Consider the following 22,578-nt stretch of genomic DNA (forward strand, 5'->3'; position numbering starts at 1 on the left):
CAATAAAGCACAACCAAAATGTTGCTTGGGTCCTACAGCATCCCATGCTATTAATCTGAAGCTAATTACCAAACAACATAAGAAGTGTATATGAGGAGTGCACGTTCATCTCAAGGAGCATCTTGATGCGATTGACAGATAACAGATGTTTATTGTTACCAAGCTTAATGGTACTCATTTTATCGACCTCGGAAGGATGAAAGTTGGAGTGGACATACCGTGATTTGAACCTGTGGCCATGAGGTCAAATACAGACCCCTTTAGTCAAATCTATGTGATCACTGTGCTGCCCATAACTGCACCAATTAAAATGTCGACGCCAATTACGTGGTGTTGCAGTGATCAGATAGATCACTTTGCCCGCATCCCCCAGTCCGCATTCCCCTACCTGCCCCCCACCACTTACCTTTATGACGGCACACTTCTGTGTGACTCCCCGCTATCCCTGCGGTGTCAGTTCCTCCCACTTACACAGGTCGGAGCTGATGCCGCAGGGTCCTTTTTTTTGTATTTCTTTTCTTAAATGTTATTGTCCCCCGCTTACTACAATGGTAAGCATGGGACACCCACGTAACTCCCGACTCTTGCTACTGCACCCAAGGAGAGCGTCGGACACACCCGCAACCCCCGCTCTTCTTGGGCACAGTAATGGGAGTCGGGAAAAGTCACCGTAACTGCTTAGTCGCAGTTACTTGGTCAACATTTTGGTACATTTCTCTTCAGTCAATGAAGTAGTCCACTGAGCCACAGGCCCACAACATCTAATAGGTAATCCAGGGGAAAGCCCATATAACTGAGAAAAGGTGCAATTAGCAGAAAATAGTACACCAAACAGACTTTTTGTAAACTTTGAACATGCCAGTTAGAAGGGAGTAATCTGCAGAAAATACGCAAATCCATAAAAAACCTGGCTGTCTGAAAAATGCATTAGCCAAAAATGCAGTGCACTTGTGATCCAGGGCAAAATATTCAATTCTGTACTCAAAGTAAAATATTCATCAGTAGGCAGTAAACAATATCCAAAATGTAATATCAGGCAGAACAACCCCTCCACCCCTCAAAATACGCTATATGTCTCAAAACCATAGCTTGCTGAATATAAATTGCACTTAACACACTTTGATGTCATTTTGGAAAATTTGAAGGTTGCACTGGAGTGGGCTGTATCCATTCGCACTTTAATGAAAAGTCCCCTTTGTGCAATTTTGGTAACTTCCAAAAATGAGTTGAATTGCAAAGAGTAAAACACAGGTAAAATCACCTTCACTCTCCATTTTTCCACTCAGTTTTGGAAAAAGTGTAAACACTGCCCGACAAATACAGTTACAATCCTATGGAATCACAAATAAATACCTGCTGGTGCCAAACCTTGTGAAATCTGAAGGCGGTGCGGAAATGCGTAGCCAAAATATATATCCTGTTCCACGCCCCTGAAGCATAAAGGCAAGATGGAAAGGCCAAGTCCTTGTTTTTACACCTTACCATTATGTTACAGGGACTTGGAAAATGGTCCCCACTTTGTATTTCTATGAGATCTACAAGCTAAAAAGTCAAATATACATCAAGGTCCAAAAAAGGCTGCAGGCACCCCTCTCTAGAAAGAACATGGCATGATAACCTGTTCTGTGGTTTTCCTCCCACTTTGAGAGTCTGCAGCCATCGCTTTTTGCTCACTGTACTTTTCACAAAGGAGAAATATACATTTACATATCAGTCTTTGTCCCACCCCCAAGGGAACTCCAGCACCGAAATGCCAGGCAAACCTCCTTTGAACAAGAGTACCACCAGCAACCCCAGACACGCGTTTCAGCCTTTTTGGGACTCGTAGGTGAGGTGGAGCTGTGCTTCTCTGAGTACAGTGAGCAAGGGGTTCACGTCTACATCCAGGTCCGTATCAGCAGTAGAAAAGGAGGTTACAGTCATAGTGGTATTTTGGGTAATGAGTTGGTGGATCTGGCGGTGGGTGAGGGTATGAAGAGGGGAGCGGTTGATGTGAGGTTGCCTTTGAGTGTGGATGAGGTGAAGGCTGTGGTGGTGAGACGGGTCATGGATGAGTGGCAGGAGAGGTGGGTGAGTGGGGTGAAGGGCAGGTGGATGTTTGGTGTCCGTGGGAAAGTGTTGGTGAAGGTGGATGCGGTGAGTCTGGAATGGAGGAGGGGGAAGAGGTGATGCTGAATCGGTTGAGGATAGGGCATGTGGGGCTGAATGATTGTCTGTTTCGAGTGGGGAAGCGTGAGTCGAGGGACTGTGCGGTGTGTGGGGTGCCTGAGACTGTGGGACATTTTTTGCTTAGGTGTGAGAGACATGTTGAAGAGAGAGAATTGATGAGGGTTCGGTTGACTGCGCTGGGTGTGGCTGAGCTGAGTGGGAGGGCTTTGCTGGGAGGTGACGGGGTGAGAGGCAGGAGGAGGAGCAGTGTGATGTTGGATTTTGTGAGGCAGACGGGGCGGTGGGAGGAGTTGTGAGTTTATGTGTGGTAAGTATTGATTGGTGGGTCTGGTGCACATCTTCCTTTAGGATGGGGAAGCACCTGCGTGGGTCCACCCACGCCTCCGATAATTGAGAAGAAGAAGAAGAAGAAGAAGAAGAAGAAGAGGTTACAGCATAAAGTGAAAGTTATCCTTCAGCCAGCCCTTATCTCCCAATGCTCAACTTAGTGTTGCTATGTAGTTACCTCGTTTATCAGGCTTTGGGTCATTGTATTGTATACATTATACGGATCTCTCGCTGTACCACGTGACTAGAGAAGCTGTAAGGCTTTCTTCTCCATATCCTCTTATAAGACCTGGGAAAAAGTTATTATAATGTATACAGTTCCAACAATCACATCTTAAAGCTTTCCAATCTAAATCAGTTCTCTCAATCTGTCATCAAAAGCTTCAATAGAAAGACTTAAGGAAAAAAGAAAAGTGATGGCTAGAAAGGTTTGAATGAAGCATCAGCCCTGGAATTGCTCTTGACAACTCTGCTATTTCAGCCTGCCAGGAAGACAAATACCATATGCCAATCATGCCTGGTTACACTGAAATTGGCTGTGCCCCCCTCAATACTAGATGATATCCCTGATGCATGAGGACCAGGCAACCTCAGACATATTTCAAGCTCATTGAAATCGTCAGTGAAGGGTAGCTTTGGTCTCTAGCGCCAGAGGCATAGACACGATAGGGCTTGACTGGGCAAAGCCCACCCAAACTCTGTAAATGCCCTCTCAGCAGCGCTGTGTGGGCATTTACAGATGTTAATGTCACTGCGGTGGGCCCAACTTCATTAGCTTCAGGCCCCACTTGTTAGTCCATCCTGGCTACGCCTCTCGTCTAGGCACAAACACTTCTGGACCCACATCTGCGACATTCATCCCACTACAGGTGACTTAAGCAAAAGAGAAAAATAGAAGCTGCAAGGTTTTGAATAAATCACATCTGGCATTTCTCTGGGCAACCCTCCGGAGTATTGTTTTTCGGCCTGCTATGCCCTTGCAGAAGGGGAACGAACCTAAATCTGATTAGAACGAAAGGGGCAGAACATTTCATACTACTAGGTCACATTTCTTCTGCACAAGACCACAAGTAACCCCAGACATGTTTCAGGATCATTGCCTTTCAGCAGTGAGGTGTCACTTGGGTTTCTAGAAAAGCTCCAGATATGCATCTGGGCCCATCATCCCACTCACAGACAGAAAGGTGATGTCTGTCAGGTTTTGAATGGATCATAGCCTGCGCATAGCTCTGAGCAATACTCCAGCCCATTGTTTTTCAGCTTGCTATATCATCAGAGATGGTAGAATACCATATGCAAATCAGGCTTCATCCCACCGCAAAAGGGGAAGTCAGTCTGAAAGGCTTGGTCACATCCCTTCTGCATGAGAACACAAAGAACCCCAGACATGTTTCACCCTCCTTGGCCATCGCCACTGAGCTGTAGTTTGGGTCTCAGGGCACAGCAAGTCCAGGACCCACATCTGTGGATTCCCAATAGTGGGTCCCTTGCTCATGGCACCATAGGGAAGTAAGCAACGCCTCACTAATGAGGGCCAACAAGACCAAAGCACTTCTTGGATTGCTGGTGTTTCTGGTGTTTCTGTGCAGTGGGCAGTGGGCAAGTGGCCTAGCAATTTGTGTTGGACTTCTCCCATTGGTGGCAGGAACAATACTGATTTGCATTTCGATAGTGCCATCCTGAAATGGCGAAGATGGGCTATTAAACAATTGTGAAGAAGATTGCACAGAGCATCGCCAGTCATGGTTAATTCAGAACCTTCAACCCATCACAAGTTTTGATTATAGTTTGTCTTCCTAATTGAGAGAGTGCATGCCCACATGTCCCTTTCTTGCTGCACCACAGGAAACAGATCTCCACTGATGAGGCCCAACAAAGCTAAAACATGTCTGGGTTGCAAGTATTTCTGTGAAGAGGTGATATGACTTTGTAGTTTGGGCTGGACTGCTACCAAGACAAAGGCTTATAACACGTTGGGTGGTGCGGGTAAAATGCGGCGGTATTACAGTATACCACTGAATTATCGCACTGCCCAACTATAAGTTTGGTCGATAGTTGAAGGATTCAGCTCCAGCTACGAGCTGGAGGTAAATCCGCCAACTTTCTGCACAATTTCGGCACAATTACCCATTGCGTCCACGATTGGGGACTAATGTTGCTTACTGCCACTTCTAATCTGGCAGTAAAACCGCTGGACCAAGTGACGGCAACGTTAATACCATTTGGGGGTATCTGGGTGGTTTTACCAGATAGCATCACACTGGTAATAAAGCTCAAAGACTAATTTCAATATAACTGGTCACGCTTTGGAATGGCACAGGTGGGCTAAAAAATAATGGTGTGGAAGGTTACCCAGAGCAAAGACAGTCTTTAAGAATCATACATAATCTTCGACCCATCACATTATTTGGTTAAAGTGAGAAAGGGCATGACCAGACCTGGGTCCCTTGCTTGCTGTGCCCCTGAAACCAAGCTGCACGTCATTAATGAGGCTGTTCAAGGCTCAAACATATCTGCAGTTGCTTTCATTTCTGTTCAGAGGAGACATGTCGTAGCAGGTTACCTTGTTTTAATCGTGTCCATTTTCACTACAGCTATTTTAAACATGGTGTTTGTACCCCGGCTGCTTTTGACAATTTAAATATATATATATATATATATATATATATGTGTGTTATGTGTTTGAGTACAGGATTGATGGTGGCGGGAGGCAAGGTGAGGTGGTGGGCGTGGGTTAGATGAGGGGTTGGGGGATCCACCCCATTAAAAAATAAATCACCAAAAACGGCTTGGGTGAAAACACCATGGGTAAAATAGCTGCAGTGAAAATAGCTGCGATTAAAACACTGGAAACCATCTTAGCCGTACAGGCTGGACTGCCCCCACTGGTGGCAGGACCAAGAGTGATTTGCAAATGGCTGCTCCACTTCTGTAATGATGCAGACTGACTAAACAACAATGGTGTGGAAGGTTGCTGAGAGCAATGCCAACGCAAGATTGACGTATACCCTTTCATCAATCACATTTTGTGTGACTACACTGGAAATAGACAACTGTATACAAGTGCTGTTCCCTCTTAAATAGGCAAGAGGTTACTGAAACAAAATCCCCTTGTGGGATGGGTTCATCTCAAACTGTACACAATTTTTTGTCTTCAAACGTTCATTTGAAGCCGTCAGTCAGCTAGTCAGTCATTTTGTCTTTCAAGATGAATATTTTAAAAATATAAAATATGAACATGATTTACTGAGCTCTGACTATGGCATGTGTTATAACAATATAACACCTAGTGTATCATTGCTTTTTGCAGTTAACAAAATAAGATATGTCTGCAGCTTCTCCGCCTCCAAGTACAAATGTAATGTGTTCAGTTTAATTACGTGTAAATGCGATGTTCTTCCTCGCTGCTGGGGAGATAATAGTTTTACACAGGAAGGGCCTAATTTTCAGAGCGTTTTCCAATGGGGTTTTGCATTATAACCCGCTTCTGTGAATTAGGCCCAAAGCGTGTTTAACCATAAGGCTTTTAATGGCATTGTTTTCTTATACGCATTCATATATGTTATGTTTGTGTGCGCGTGGGGGGTGGGGGTGGGGTGGAGGGAAGAGTGGGCGAGGAGGTGGGCTATAACAAAGGTTTGGAGGAAACCCCATTTAAAAAAATGTTGAAAAACATGTCGAGGATAAGTGAACAAACACAGTCCACACGAATAAAGGAATACACGTTGAACCCTGTTTTACAATTATGAACACTCATTGCAGTGTATGGTTGATTTAATTTCTTAGACTCTATAAGGACTTGATGCTTTTCAAAATAAACATATTTTAACATTTGTGGTATACTGATATCTCTGCTCCCGACAATTTCTGAACAGAGTATTTTACCTTTAAATTATAATGCACAATTGATTCTGATTGCTAAACATTGCTTGAGAAAAACAAAACACTCTTTCATTTGAGATGTTTTAATTAATTTATAATGAAAATACAATGCACCCCTTCAAGTCTTTTGATAACATTGAAAGCCAAACACTTCCTTTGTGAACAGTTTGCATTTAAACTCGCTAAAAGATAGAATTACACATTTGGAAATTGTTTTTAAGTTCAGTACCTCAGTTTAATAGCGTTTTGTTTTCAGGCTTAGCTGTCGCTGCACTTCAAGATAAAGCATATTTTAGTGACTTGTAAAGTGCTATATTTAAATGCGCCATCCAGGGCTGTAATGTCAGGATGTCACTGTCACAGTTTAATGCTCATGTAATCACTTTAATAATTAAAGTATTTGTGATCTGGCAGGCCCTCATGATAGTGTCTCTTTGTGACACCTTGTGATAGTTTGTTCTAATGTCATATTTCTATTTGTAATCCATAGACATCCTGTACAGCAAGCACCTGGTACTAGGAGTACCTTCAGGGCGCTGATGAAGCAAGGGCATTTAAAAAACAGTGTGAGATATATCAGAACACAGAAACCCAAGGTTGGAAGATTGACTAAGACATCGGTCCTGATGAAGGCCAAGAAAGTGAGAGCATTGGTTGTATGCTCATGAGGCCGAAACACCATGTGTCTACATGTTATTAAGACAGTGTCATGTATATACAAGTTAAAGTGCAAGTCATAAGGTGTATTTAGACTATCCGTGATGGGAAGGGGGCGACACATTAAAAACTGTATTACTGTTCACTGGGGGTCAATGGAGTGAGTTGTTGTCTCATCCCCTTGTCTACAAAATGTTTAAATTATGTGTGGCTTTCATACATATGGGTTATGTTGATCTCTAAAGAAGAGATGATGTGCAATATGTTCGGTTGAGTATGTATGTTTTTTAACAAATTAATTGAACAAATAAAGAGGAATTAATTTTTGGAACCAAAATAAGCATTGGAGCGAGTTCCATACTCAAGGTGATTTATCCAGGAAACCACCCTGCTCAAATCTTGATTATATATTTCTAGTTGTTACTATGAACCATTGGTCAATAGATTGAGCTTTAATACTTCTCTAGCATTTTGCAATTAAATATATTATCATCAATTATAATTACAAAGTTAGTTTACTTTTGTTCTTGCTATGATTGGATTGGATCTGATGGAGGCAGTTCCTTCAAATATTAAATTTCCAATTCTTAACTATATTGGTGTTGTCAAATATAAATAAAAAAACGGAATGATCTTTGATCAGCAGTCGTTTCAGCCTGGTCAAAAAGAAATAACCTATAAGAGGCAGATAATGTTCCAGGATTTCTACACTTGCCCTCCTTGGATCCCATTAGAATGTCACGAGTAGGACATCCCCTGTCATTTCGTTTGGTACCCATAACTTATTGTTTGCTACTCCTGCTTCATTGGACCTAAGGAGTGTCTGTTATTAAAAAAAAGAGTGTAACTAGCTGAAAGGCCTGAAAAATGCATTAAGCTTGCTATTGTGTTACTCCACCCTGCCAGACTGACTCCTCTTTCATTGAGCCATCCTCCCTCCCCACCCATCTCTCTCTTCAGTGCAGATCACTTTGCAGTCTCATGTGTTTATACAGGTTTTCATCTTCTCTCCCCGTGTGCAAAAATATCTTCTTACCTCCCTAGCACGAGTGTGCATAATATTCTTTGCAGGCATGTCACGTGACCTCCGGTATAGTTGCTATTTATTTCTCTGTGGATGGTCCTCCCTGTCTGGCCGGTGCTGGTTTCCCTTAAAGATATAGCAAGGTTTCGTCTGAGCTTGCAGCCACTTGCATTTTCACTGCGTGTTCATGCTCTGCATCTCTGCTTCCAGCATTATGGTCTGTATGACCCTTAGATCCGCCCAGGTGCAGAATCCATAGCTCTTAAATCCAACAGTGAGTAGGGGACTGAGGCAAGAATCGTTCAAGTGTCTGATAAAAACCATAATTGCATTTGCTAATGCATGTTTATCTCAGACAGGTGATTGTATAGATCATGTCCCTCAATCTTTTTTTTTTAAAGCTGACTGTGTTGCCTGGCAAACGTCTTATGTTCATAAGACATTGGGCATTGGAGCTGGGCTCCATTTCAAACCTAAAGATTTTGTGACCAGTGAATGGCCCCGTAGTATGTGATATAGTAAAGTTATTTGGCATATCCAACAGAATGACTTGGGATAGTCATTGTAGTGTTGCAAGGTCTCTGATTTTGCAGAGAGTTAATGTCATAGGTTTACAAGCACATGATCAAGCATAATAGTCTGAAAGTATGGAACGCTGATCCCTCCAGTGTTTATTTTTTGCTACCTTCAAACAAACAAAAAACATACAAGCTGACATGATTCATTTTTCATATAAACTGGTTTGATTGTCTGTTTTGTGCTGAGAGTGGTGGGCAAATATGTTCTGCTGCTCATTTTCATTTGGAGACTAAACGCATCCTCTGGGCACCATTTTTCAATTTCTTATGAGGGGGTGCTTAAATGATCTACTATGTAAATTAGGCACAATATATTCACCCTCAGATTTTAAGCCATTAACACACTTTAAAACATTTGTATTAAATAACATTTTAATTCACAGAGTCTAATTTCACTCAGCGCATCAGTCAAGGTGGTAATAGACTGTGACATAGTCATTGGATTAACTAACTTGAAGCAACTTTTTATTTGAGCTGCCCTGTAGTACCAGGTGAAGTCAGGTGTAAACCTCCGAATTCCATTGGAAATTATGAGATCAAGGAAATTATACTCTATCTAAATAATTCCAAGATACCAGGCCCATTTATTGTCCCTATTGACTTTTATGAGTCATTTCCAGACCTATGGGCTTGTATTCATCTGAATTTGTTTACAGCAGTGTTAGGCTGTAGATTGTTTTATGTATACAAAAAAGGGATACGAATCTAGATTGGGAGTACAAAGAGCAAGCCAACTGATTTAAATGTATTAAATGACAAGAGTTAAAAACACATCACATATTCACATAATAATACAACATAATCCCTAATTACAATGCATGGCCAGATAAGGTATGGAATCATAGGAGAGCCACTGTATAGCGATTACCTAGGCCTTCATTTTTCCAACAATTTTCAAGAGGCAACCATTTACTGAAAATAGCTAGGCTATTTAATCAAGCAAAAGTGTTTTTTTTCTTAAATGTCTACAGAAATGATGCTGGTTGATCAGTGGTGCTAGCACAGACAGTTTATGTGTTGAAAACACATGGTATTGGTCGTTATGTGGTTGGAGTATCAGGATGTCCAACATTGTGTATTTTGCATTCTATGGAATAAGTACCCAGCGAGGGTCAAAGAACTTGTTAAAAGCAAGCTCATTGGCCCTCCTCTGGGCCTTACCTGCCCGACAACGCTCGGACGCTGCGGTGTCCGAGAGTATGTTACCACAAGTGGCCACCATGGAAAGGGAAAAGGGATTACGTGTATGGCCAAAATGTCTGTTTTTTCATAGATCCAATGGAAAAGAAATGTGCTCACGTCTACAGCCCAAACCACTGGATGGATTTCCAGGAGCGGCGGCTTGGTCCCAAAAGCATGCTTTTGTGAATTTGGTGTAAATCCTTCCAGTAGTTTTTTTTTAAAATGGCCCAAAAGTAGGTATAAAGAAATGAGTGATATCTCGGTTCGGTCCGCCGACTTACTTCCCTGTTCGAGTTCACAGAAGGGCCACCGATTGGTTCAGAGGGTGATGTGAGGTCTGTCGACACCGGGTGAGGCCACGTATTGATCAATAAAAACGTGAGGTGCATATTTTCCAAAACACCCTCCAAGTTGGATCCGCGGACAGCCGCAACTGACCATGGACAGATCGCTGGGGAAGAAGTCTGGAAAACACATTGTGGGTCATTTGGTGTTAGAAAGAGGGGCTGGAAAGGGTGGGTGAGTGGAAAAAAGATGATATGGGGCTCTTTGTATAGGTGGAAAAAGGGTGTACGGGTGGCACAGCAGTCCGTGGACAGGGTCTTAGGCAAACAGTTTGAAAAACACATTTGGGATTATTTGGTGACTTAAAGAGGTTTGGTCAGTGTAGAGGAGTGGAATGTAGCTGATATGGGGATGTTTGCATAAGTGAAAAATAGGGTTGGCGGTTGGGGGAGTTCAGGGTCGGTTGTGTTATTCCAATATTTATTCTATGTCCTTCTTATTTATGGTTTAATTATGCTGTGGTGGTGTTGGCCAGTGGCTAGATTCTTGGGTGCTTGGCAGTAGGCCATGCACCCAAGAATCTGGCCACTGGCCACAACCATTATAATAATATGTGTATAGTAATTGAATCTAGGCACTGGTTACAACCATTATAATAATATGTGTATAGCAATTATAGGTAGTGTAGGGGCAGTATACAGTATTTCTAACATTTTGACATAATACAATTGAAGTGCAAGTAGTACATATGATTGCTGTACAATTGAGGGTATAGGTTGAGTTTGTTATACATGGTAATGAAGGAGACATCGTTGCTTCTTTCTCTGTGAAATAAACACAGTATAATATGTTAGGCAGGATAGTTTAAAATTGTTCATTGCATACAATCTCACATATCCATGCACTTTTTAGACCCTCATATTCAGTGCATTCTAAGTACTATGTTTGGGAACCACATTATAGTGTGTTCTGCACAGTTGCAGGTTCTGTTTGCATAATGATTGGGGCATTGGGAAAAAAATCCATACAGGATTAAAAAAAGAAACAACTATATTTCTGTGAGTTGATGTTTGGCAGTATGTTTTTGTGAAGTGTGCTGTGCTTAAGGGAATGTTTTAAGTGCACAGATAAGTGTATTTGTTGTTACAAGCAATGTTGGAGTAAGAAGAATCGTGATGGTGTATTTGAATTGAAGTAGTTAAATACCTGGTGGTGTAATCTAACTATTTTGCTTTTGAAAAGTGCCATTGTCGTATTATGGATGTAGTTAGATAACAATTGGTGTATTCTAGCTATTGATAGTTTACAGGTTAGTGACTAAATTTAGGTTTAAGGAATATTAAGTATGTGTGTTTTTGAAGTAGTTAGATACCTTTTGGCGTATTCTAACTACTTTGCTTTTCAAATGTACAATTGTATAATTCTTTTAAAGATATTTTTGAAGTACTTAGATACCTGTTGGCGTATTGAAACTGTTTTGCATTTTAAAAGCAGGATTGCATTACTGTATATGTAGTTAGATACCAGGTGGTGTAAGAAGCATTGTAGTATCATGGATGTAGTTAGATACCAGTTAGCGTATATACTCTGGTTTCTCTTCAAACCGAATAAATCTTTTGCCTTTTACTAAAGATTTCCGTGGAGAGGAACATTAAAGAGTTTCACTCCATTTTTTGAAGCCCTGCCACGTGCAGGGTAAAAAAATTAAAAAAAAAAAAAAAAGATACCAGTTAGCGTATTCTAACTGTTGATAGTTTTAGAGGTCAGTGACTACATTTAGGTTTAAGGAATATTAAGTAGGCATTAGTTAGATTTGCTGGTAATCTCTGTTTTAGGGTAACAGAAGTGTTGTTGCATTCAAACCAACCACTTCTTTTTTAATGTATGCAGTATAGTGACTTGCAGTGGTTTTGGCACCAGTGTGGTAGATTGTGCCTACTGTTTTGTAGGTTTTCTTCCCAAGAGATACCTGTGTGTGAAGCTAGTAAGCTTGCATTTGTTTTTGGTACCATCTGCATTATACCTTAAAGGCATTAGTATCAGATTAGTATCAGATATTGGCTATGTGAGTTTATGTGCAAGGTGGAATGAATGTCTGAATTGCAAAAAGTGTATAATATGGCATGATTTGCATTTTGCACCAGCTGATGAAATGGAAAGGATTCGCAATTTGGTATAGCTACATATACAAATCGTTCATTAGGGATGTGCTCTTGTGAAACATGGTTGCAGAGACTGCATGTTTGTTTCCACTGTATGAAATGTGGAAGATTTCATTTATGGGTATGTTTTTGGTTTCCAGTACTTTTAGTAAGTACATTAGACATTCTGGTGAACCTTCTTGTGTGTTTATGGTGAATTGTATTGTTCCTGTACAATAGTCCAATTCTTGCCTTATTACTGAGACACTGGGCCTCATTACAAATCGCCCGGTATGGAAATAAGGGTGGCGGTAAACCCGCCGCCACCGTTGTTTCCATGCCGGGCGATCACAACTCCTGCAGGCGGGAGGTGATGTTCCCGCCAGGTCTGACCTGGCGGGTTTAACACCGCCCGCCTGCAGGCGGACGAAGAAACACCGGCAGCATTACGAGATGCTGCTGGTGTTTCCATGATCCTCATTCCCATTGAGTCCCATAGGACTCAATGGGAATGGGGATTAACACCATTCCACCTCTGTGATTCCCGGGAAACAGGGGTTGTAATGCCCCGGTAATTCCGGGAATCACGGAGGCGGAATGGTAATACGAGTCCGGCGGTAACCAGGCGGTTTTACCACCTTGGTTACCGCCGGACTCGTAATGAGGCCCACTGTAAATGGTGTCAGGATTATTTGTGGCATTTCCATGAAGGACGAGCATTTGCAAACTCAACTGGTCTGAGCCGTTCAAGTAAATGTTTTGAACAATTGGTGGCAATTGGAAGAGAGGATTGATTGCTACATTTGCATAGCAATTGAAACCAGTTGTGTTGGAAAATTTAAATAGACCCGATGGATGTGTAGTTCTGTTTGCACTACAGAGTTTTGTGGTTGAAGTGCTTGATGGAGTAGCAGTTGTTTTTTGTTTCTTTGGTGGTATTGGTGGGAGATATTTTACAATTTCTGTTTTCATACATTTTCTTTTTAAAACTTGAGCTTTTTGAGGAACAGGGTACATATTTAGATGGGGTGTGTAGAGTGTATGTAGCCTGTTGTACTCTAGGATTCTAGGAAAGTCAGCCTTGACTTTGTACATCAAAATTAACTTGGAATAGTGTACGTAGACGTGAACGTGCTACATAACTCATGCCTTATGTTTGATCTAGGGTTAGACCTTGTGATTTGTGAATAGTGAAAGCATATGTAGGAGACAGAGAGAATTGTTTCCTGCGTACATACATGTCTTTAAAAAGAAGGAATCGTGCCTTTGAGGGCCCTATTCTTTTAATTTCTCCAAGTTTGTGAAAGTGGATGTTGATAAACTGAAAGTTTTTTCCATGTGGGTATGTATGGTGGCCAACAACTTTACCAATTGCTCCATTGACTAAACCTTGTTCTACGTCAAGTTTACGTTTAAGAATTACTCTGCAGTTTAGACACAAAGGCCCTCATTACGACCCTTGCGGAAATTGACTGACCGGACCGCAACAGCGTAAATAGCGTTTCCGCCATTGCACGAAGGAGCAAAGTGCGGCTAATTACGACCCATCGGGCACGAGCATTACGCCATGGCGGAATCCGAAAGGCTGCGATGGCGGAAATGACCCCAAAACGGCCCTTACCGCCGCCGTACGCTGCACCAGGTGCAATACCGCCACCCATCTTAGCGGTCACCGTAATGAGCGGGCACCGTAATGAGCGGGCACCGCAAATTACGGGCACCGTAAATATACGGAAACGGAAGTAAAAGCATGTGGCCGGAACGGGAAACAGCACGCCGCACAACTATAAAATCCGAATCCCAACACAACCATTAAAAATCCGACCCTGACACACATCCCAACCCGTTAGCAACCCCAGTTAAAAAAATAAATATGGGAAAGGTAGCCAAGAAAGCGTGTGATCGCAAGCGGCAGGTCCACTTCTCCCGAGAGGAACTGACCGTGCTGACCGAGACCCTGCAGGAAAATGCCGCCGTCGTCTTCTCCAGTCAAATGACCAGGACGGCCCTTGCCAACAAGAAGGCCATATGGGCCCTTGTGGCACAGCGCGTAAGTGCGGTGGGGACAACACCCCGCACGCCACAGCAATGTCGCAAGCGGTGGGACGACCTGCGGATCCGCGTACGCAGCATACTTTCTGCGAACAGGAACATCGCCACAGCTACCGGGGGGGGATCAGAGTCGCCCATCAAGTTGACCCCCTGGGAGGAGATCTGCGCCTCCACCATAGGAATGGAGAGCATAGAGGGAGTCGGAGGGATGGAGAAAGGAGTGCCGACATCCGGAGAATCAGGTAGGTTGGCCAAGAGAAACAATGCGAAATCCACAAACCACGAACATGTGCAGTACCATGTGACCCCATAGTGCAATACATACTTTGCCCTGACAGCGCCCTCTAAAAGTCTGAATGAATAAACAAATTAATCAAGATGCCATAAACAACCCCTACATGTGCAGCATGCACCCCCTAACTGCAGGCAGCCAAATGAATGCATCCTCAATCCACACGAAAATGAGACCACCTCCAAGGCCCAGTCCCATATCAGCCTCATGTACCACCCCAATGCATTTGATACGTTGCCATTCCAAATCCGACAGACCCATAACTAACGCTCGCCCCTCTTTACTCCACCACAGGGTCCGATACCAACGACGAGCTGCAGGACACCCCTACCAGCACGCCTGCAAAGAGGGCCAGGACCAACGTCCCAAGAGCCTCCACCTCAGGTGCAAGGATCAAGACACGGCAGCAGCAGGAATCAAGTGCCAGCACACTGGAGGGGACTGCAACAGGCACCCCAGCAGCCAGCAAGTCCACAACCCCAGCACCACAGGTCCCCCCAAAGAACGTATCTGATGGCACTGCCTCTGGTGGTAGCAGCACCATAGGTGACACAGCTGTCATGCCAGCATGCTCCGACACGGAAAACAGTGCTGGCGACGTAGGTACCATCCATGACCTTTCCCAATCCCCCTGCATGTCCCATCCCCTACACCATGACGAAACCACGCAGGGGCACCCAGAAGACGACGACTGGCCAACCCCCACAAGTCCTGTGCCAAGGCAACATGTGTTGAGCAGCCCCCCTGTCACACCACCGCAAATGTCCATGGCCCAGCAGAGGCAACAGTCCCTCGACCTGCTGATCGAGCAACAGCAGGAAGTGTCCACGCTACTCAAGGACCATGCGAATGAATGCGGGGGTTCCAGGGCAGGCATGGAAACATCCACCGAGACACTCAGGGCACAAATAGAGAAAAGTAGTGAGAGCCTCAGGGGAGAAATGGAGAGAAGCACCGAGAGCCTGAGAGCACAAATGGAGAGAAGCACCGAGAGCCTGAGGGGGGAACTGCATGCGACGTCCAAAGACGTTTGTGCTGAACTTGCTGCTGTGCGCCGTGTGCTCTCGGAGCTCTCACAAACCCTCAGAGACATGCATGGACGCGAGCAGGCAGAGACGTCATCCGTGGCAAGTTCCGTCCAGGGCAGCCCCCAACGCAGATCTGGCAGGAACCTGCGCTCCACGGGCAGGGGTGCCCCTGATACCCGTAGAGGGGGCTTGCAATAGCGTCTACCCACGGGCAGCATGCATATTTGGACACTGGTGTTGGGGGGGGAGGAAGTAGGGTGGAGGGGGTGTGTTGGGCTTCACTGGGTGGCGGGTCCATAGGGTGTATGAATCAAATCACATTAACAATACAGCACTTCATTATCATCCAATTACATGTGTGGACATTGATATTTGCGTACGAGGCCTTCATAGGCGTACAGTCCACTATGTGCCTGTACTACACACACACAGTGCCACAGGTCCCCTTTCCGTGTAATAGGCACCATGCGTGGTTGCTAGAAGCATGCATCTATGATGCTCTGTCGGATTGCACGTGCATCCTGTGCCTCATGGACTCCTTGGGGTGCCTCCACATCCCCACCCTCATCATCATCATCTTCAGGTGCATGCAGTACAGCGTCAGGGGGCATGGGCACATTCCTACGTATGCACATGTTGTGCAGCATGACACATGCCATGACCATCTTAGAAACCCTCTCATGGCTGTACATGAGTGCCCCGCCAGACCTGCTGAGGCTGCGGAAACGAGCCTTCAGTAGGCCGAATGCCTGTTCAATGACCACACGGCTACGTGAGTGGGCATGGTTGTAGTCCTCCTCATGCTCGTTCTGTGGGTTCCGGATTGGTGTAAGGAGCCATCTCTTCAGTGGATACCCGGCATCACCTGTATGGGACGAATAAAGGGTGTCAGTGGAATGATAGTGCTAAGTAGCCCCCCCCCCCTCCTGCAAGGTCATTGACGCATCAAATGGGCCACGATGTCATGCATGGAATGAGACTCACCGAGTAGCCAGGATCTGTGCCCTGCGTGTCGCTCCATGTAGCGTGGTATTCTTGTGTTCCTCAGGACCATAGAATCATGGGTAGATCCTGGAAATCTGGCACAACAATGCGTAAAGATCTTGTTGGAGTCACACACCATTTGCACATTGATTGAATGAAATTGTTTCCGGTTGCGGTACTGGACCTCCATGGCATGTGGGACAACCAATTCAACATGGGTGCAGTCGATGGCACCAATGCAACCCGGGATGCCGCCAAGTGCATGGAATCCCACCTTTGCGTTGGTAATCTCCTGGTACGTGCGTGGTAGTGTGATGTGGTCGTCGGCGTGCTTCAGGAGGGCATCGTGCACTTGGGAGAGTGTCCGTGAGAACAGTGGCTGTGAAATGCCATGCAACTGTCCCACTGTGTGCTGGTAGGTGCCTGTGGCCAGGAAGTGGAGTACAGACACCACCTTCAGTAGGGGTGGGATGGCGGTTGGGCTATCTATCATGCTCACGAGGTCAGCATGTGTCATGTCCACAATGGCGATTATGGTGTCCCGGTCCAAACGGTAGAGGGTGTGGATCTGCTCAGCAGTGAGGTTGAACGGATCAGCTCGGAGGCGTGGGATTGCGGGCCGCCTGCGTGTTGGTAGTGGCAGTGCTTGTGGGCCTTGCTGACCCTGCCTTGCCCTCCTCCTCCTCCTTCTCCTCCGTCTCCCCTGTGCGCCCGGTTGTTGTACCTGTTGTTGTTCGTCGTCTTCTTGTAGTTGTAGCACTTGCAGTGCTATCTGGTGCCCCAGGCCCAACATCGCTAGTCCTGCCGGTAGCATTTTGGAGTGGGAGTGGTTGTGGGAGGGGTTTGGGTCTGCTATATATGTGCTGTCGGCCTGTATGGCCTCCACCTGTGCTGATTGAATGAATCTGTGGCGGATGCAATCCCTTCTGGCCGAGCACGTCCCGCACGTAAGGCTGCATTTGGCCGCATGGCATCTTGGGATTGGAATCATGTATCAAATCCCGATGGCAGTGTGATGTACTTTGACTGATTTTCATGCTATGCTCCCATTGTTACACATGCTATGATTGCAGCCGCTTACATACCTGTGAAGAGTCAGTGGTATGTAGGGCTCGATCGATGGCCGACCCTCATGCAGCACAGTATCGTACTTCACCGACGGGCGTGGCGTCCCATTTGTGATTGCAGCCAGTTAGCATTATGACACACAGCCGCACTACATTGATGTAATTGTGAATGCAAGCGTTCACAGAAGCCTTTTCGACGTAATGTTGCAAGTGAGGAATTCGAAGGCCAGGATTTTTGGTTGCGAAGTAGCGGTGAGGAGACGCCCACAGGTCTGCCTGGAAATGTAACGTTCTATTGTTGAATGTCCTTGGGACAGGGCCCATAACGAGCAAGCAATGAATGACATGAATTGAATGGGATGCGCAATAGCGTAGTGGACGATAAGGCAGGACGTTCCCAAGTCCATCTAGCTTCACGACACTACAGATCCGGCCAGGAGCACAGTGGTTTTTGCAGACTGCATTACGCACAGACGCGATGGAAGTTTCACATATTATGTGAGTGAATGTTCATGCGTTTTCATTGCGGGATGAGGGAATGATGAATGGATGCATGGACAGATGATTCCATTTAGGGTCTGCCATGTACATGTGTTTTTTGATTCAATCCCCTTCCCCTGCGCTATGTGATGCAAGGCTGCCATAGTGGGACTTACGTCTATCTGCCCTTGTCGGATCCTCCCTGTCTCGACGCGCCTTCATACACTTGTGTCTAGGCACGTTACTAATCCCATGTCATGGGTTCTATCTTGACGGACGCATGCACAGTAACCGACGTTGCCAATGGTGTATTAACCTCGATTGGTTTCGTTGTGTATCGATACTGATTTAGGGGTGTGTATATTCCTTTGGAGTGGGCTAGCATGCATATGGGTGTGGATTTGGTGTGTTGAATGAAGATAGTGATGCATCATGTGTCCTGTAGTGCAATCGGTTAATTTGTGTTTCATTTTGGTGACAGGTATCTCCTGCCCTATTGCAGATGCCATCTGTACGCCACTCCTCCAGATGGATTTTACTCTCGACACCTGCAGCTTCGGGTGAATCAGTGGAGCACCATTACGATCTTATGGGACGATCGCCAATGGGCCACATGCCCTTACGCTGTTCTGGTGGCTAGGTGCAACATTTCGGCCTTTCAGCTGGACTAGTGCCTGCCTCATGGGACGGACCTGCGGTTCTTGCCGCTTCCATGTTGCCTTTTGGAACGTTGATGTTGGCCCTGTGTGCCATGATGGTACAGGGCGTCACACAAGTGGAAGCTGGTCAATTATTGCAGATGCAGCCCTCGGTGATGATGGATGTTTTGGTGTTATTTTACAAATTGCTGTGAGGCCTTTGTCATTTGGATGTGCATTTAAATTGTATTCCGATATTTGGCGTGTTGCGTTATTCTTTGCAGGTGATGTGGCGATTTTCGATTTGTGGCGGTATGTATTGCGAGATGATCTGCATTGTGTTCCGCCTTCTGAGTTGAGTTGTGTGGTACAGTACTGGCCGCTTTTGCCTACGTAGCACAGTGTGGTCACGGATAGGGGCTGCCATTGTGACTGTTTACATGATGTGCTGTTCAGGGGCGGGGGATTGGCTTTTGGCCGACTGGTGCCTGTCAGCCAGGTCGATTGATGGTATGATGGGATGTTCAGAATGTGGCTGGTCACAGGTGCCTGTGTTTGCGTGCGTTTGTTGGAGGGGGACTGGGGTCATGTCCATTGGAATAGCTTCTGTATTGATGCCATCTGTGCCCTGCAGCTCCCATCGGCCCCTCTTGGGATGTGCCTGGCTGCTCAGTCACTCTGCCAACTTGTGTGGTACATGCTTCTGCTGATGGTTGGTTTGTTTACTGGCAAGAGTACAGGGCTGGTGCAATCCCCCTCAGGATGCTGTTTTGGATGTTGCCTTGCGCTGGTGGCAAGCGATGGGGGACTACTGTTGTTTTGTGTCATGTGTTCTTGATTTCCAATTTGATGTCTTGTACCTTCACATGCCTGTGCTGCATCAGTACGGCTATGGTGACATGCCGTACATGGATGCCCACTCACGGGGCGCTTTGAACACCTGCATGCATTTCTACGTTGGCATGCATGGGTGAATTGTAGATTTCACTGGTTGCATGGTGTGAGTACATTGCGCCTGCCAGGAGTTGTGCAATGTGGCCAGGGAGTGGAGTACAGGCACTCAGTGGGCCATTTACGGTTGGTTCACGATGCCGTATTTCTCGCCATGGCGGGATGGTCCATTCCGCCATGCCTGATGGCGTTAGGTACATGTCCGCTAGGGTCGGAATTGGCGTACCGTTGCACCATGGTGGTGTTTGCGGTTTGGCATGGTGCGCGCGCGCGTGCTTAGTGCAGTTAGCGTTGGCGTTCACTACGGTGTCGCTAATGGCTTCGTACTTTGCGGTGACGGGTCATAGTCGCACCGAGCGCTTTTCGATGGCGGTATTGCTTTTCCGCCATCGTTTTCCCCTTTCCGCCAGGGTCGTAATGAGGGCCAAAGTCAGTATAATCTCCAAACCAGCTGTGTTGGAGATAGATTTTTCTAAGCTATTTAGTTGTGCTGTTGCTTGTTGATACATAGGGAGTGCCATGCCGTGTACTTAAAGTTTGTCTGTGGAGTGAATATGCAGTATGGGATGCATTTCTTGTTTTAACATTGTCTCGTTGAATTGACTACAGCTTGCTAGGGTTGGTATTAAGGACATGCATTTTATATTTTGTTGAGCTAATTGTTTCATGTCATCAGGAGCAGATGTGTTATGCTCATGGATTAGTCTATTTAAGATGGATTTTGCTTCTTTACTAAGCAGACCAGTTCTAATGCTTTTTAAAATGTTAGCATAGGTGAGGTCTGCAGACTGACGCATATTTTGAGCAGGGTTGGATGTCCTGTGAGTGCACTGCTTTCTCTATTTTGCCAACGTCTGAAGCCTGAAAGTAGATGCATGTAGGCTTGACATGCGGCCAACTTTGCACAAGACCTGCAGATGAATTTATCTGGTCTGCTGTTAAATCTCAGTTACCAGTTTAATGGTATCCACTACAGAATAATTGCTAATTTTACTATAGCTGATATGATAGCTCAGTGGGCTGAGCACTCACTGCTGCGATGTGTATGTGATTTGCACGTTCGAATCCCAGCAAGGCTATCTCAGCCTTTCTTCCTTCTCAGGTCGATAAATGAGATCCAACACAGTTTGGGTGATATTGTATCCATATTTGTTCTATAAAAAAAGAGCTTAAGCGTAAGTGCCATACAATAACATTTTATCATTTGATTCCCAAGGTATGTTTTCAATATGGGCTAGAAAGTCTGTTGTATCCTTCAAATGAGATTGAAGGGAGGACACGAAAGGAAAGAGTACGTTGTCTATATATTTTGACATGTTTTCTAGAGCTGAGCCCACTGATGACACAAGGGCCCTGATTCATGGATTATTTGCGCCGAAAAAAACGGGATTTGTGTGCCATTCTGCCCGCAAATCCCCATTTTCTAAACAGGGATTTGTCGGCAGAATGGCGCACAAATCCCGTTATTTTTGCGCAAATAATCCATGAATCAGTTGTTATGGGTCTTCCTGGGGGTCTCTTAATATTCTTGTGGACCTTAGGGAGAAAATAGATCGTAGGTGTGATCGAATTCGAAGTCAGAAGAAATTTGCAAATATCTTCTGTTAGGATGCCTTGACTTTCCCATTCCTTAAGAAAATCCTTCACCTTTTTCTCCAATTCTTTAGATGGATTTATCTCAATTCTCTCATAACATCTTCTGTCGTTGAGCTGCTTATAGGCCTCCTTTATATAATCATCTTTATTCATTAAGACTATAGTACATCCTTTGTCAGAAGGATTTATAATGCAGTTCGTTAGAGTTTGTAATTCTTTCAAGGCCATCCAATCTGTAACCGACAGATTACCTTTGAATCTGTGTGTCTTCTTCCTTCAAATTTTCTTCAGGTCTTCAATCACAAGTGCCTGAAATGCTTCAATATTGTTGCCCATATTAGTAATCGGATTGAATTTAGATTTTTGTTTAAGTTTGCTCTTCATTGTCCAATCCGTCCTTATGTTTAATTCTGCAAAATCTACTACATTGGGTTCATGCTCCGTGCTGACTTGCACTCCTCTTTCCAACTCAACAAGGTCAGATAGTACATCTATCTTATTTATTGTTATTTCTGTTCTTCCACCAACTGTTGGAATCCTTCTTACAGTGTGACTATTCGTAGCAAAAAACTTTTTTAGGCGTAATTTACGTTTAAAATGGTCAAAATCAATGCAGGTGTGTACATAGTTAAAATGTGCAGCCGGGCAGAAATTCAGCCCAAGGCTCAACACCTTCTGTTGACTAGCAGTCAAAACATGATTTGATAGGTTTGATTATTTTCAAACTGCTTTCCTTAACTATGTTATTTACTTTCCAGAGCTCAGCAATCTGGCCGGGATATTGCTTGTGGCATTTACTGCCCCTCTGCGCCCTCCTTGTTTTGGTCGGCCACCTCTGCCTCTTCCCCGACTTTGATTTCCTCCCCTTGTCTGTTTCTGTTTTTTGCCAACTTGGCGTAATAGTCTGATTTCATCTAAAAAATGTAATATGTAGTTGGTTCATCGTTGTTGCTCACTGTCACATCTGACTCGGAGATAGAAGAGTCTGTATTGCTCTCCCTTTCATTCTCCTCAGTAGATGTTAATGGTTTGTTGGTGGATGTTTGTCTTAGTTGGTCGAATCTGCACGCAAACATATAAACGCTGCCTCTCTCATAGTCCTCTTTGTCACACAGAAATGTGCACTGTTTACGTTGTTTTATTTCATCCTCGTAGCCCATAAGACTTTTCTCCATATTAGTCTTTAACTTCTTGCCCTCCTCGCTTTCAGGTATTTGGGTCAACTTATTCTCCACTATGTCAATT

General features: G+C 44.8%; 1 protein-coding gene and 1 non-coding gene across 3 annotated transcripts in view; both read left to right on the top strand.

Annotated features, from left to right (window-relative positions):
• The window catches only part of TECRL (trans-2,3-enoyl-CoA reductase like), a 1,221,034-nt gene that overhangs the window by 89,179 nt on the left and 1,109,277 nt on the right, over positions 1–22,578 (top strand). Inside the window, exon 2 of one of the 2 annotated variants that reach the window (XM_069626097.1) lies at positions 6,869–7,019. The exons of the other annotated variant lie outside the window; for it this stretch is intronic. Coding sequence (XP_069482198.1) covers positions 6,918–7,019 — 102 coding nt within the window. The 5' untranslated portion in view covers positions 6,869–6,917. The remainder of the gene's footprint in view (positions 1–6,868; positions 7,020–22,578) is intronic. 2 annotated transcript variants of the gene reach the window in all.
• Positions 11,687–11,801, top strand: LOC138512818 (U5 spliceosomal RNA). Its single transcript, XR_011281532.1, has one exon. It is a non-coding gene; the product is annotated as a U5 spliceosomal RNA (small nuclear RNA).

This window comes from Ambystoma mexicanum, chromosome 6p (genome assembly GCF_040938575.1).
Source record: "Ambystoma mexicanum isolate Mex_15411 chromosome 6p, UKY_AmexF1_1, whole genome shotgun sequence".
Taxonomy (NCBI): domain Eukaryota; kingdom Metazoa; phylum Chordata; class Amphibia; order Caudata; family Ambystomatidae; genus Ambystoma; species Ambystoma mexicanum.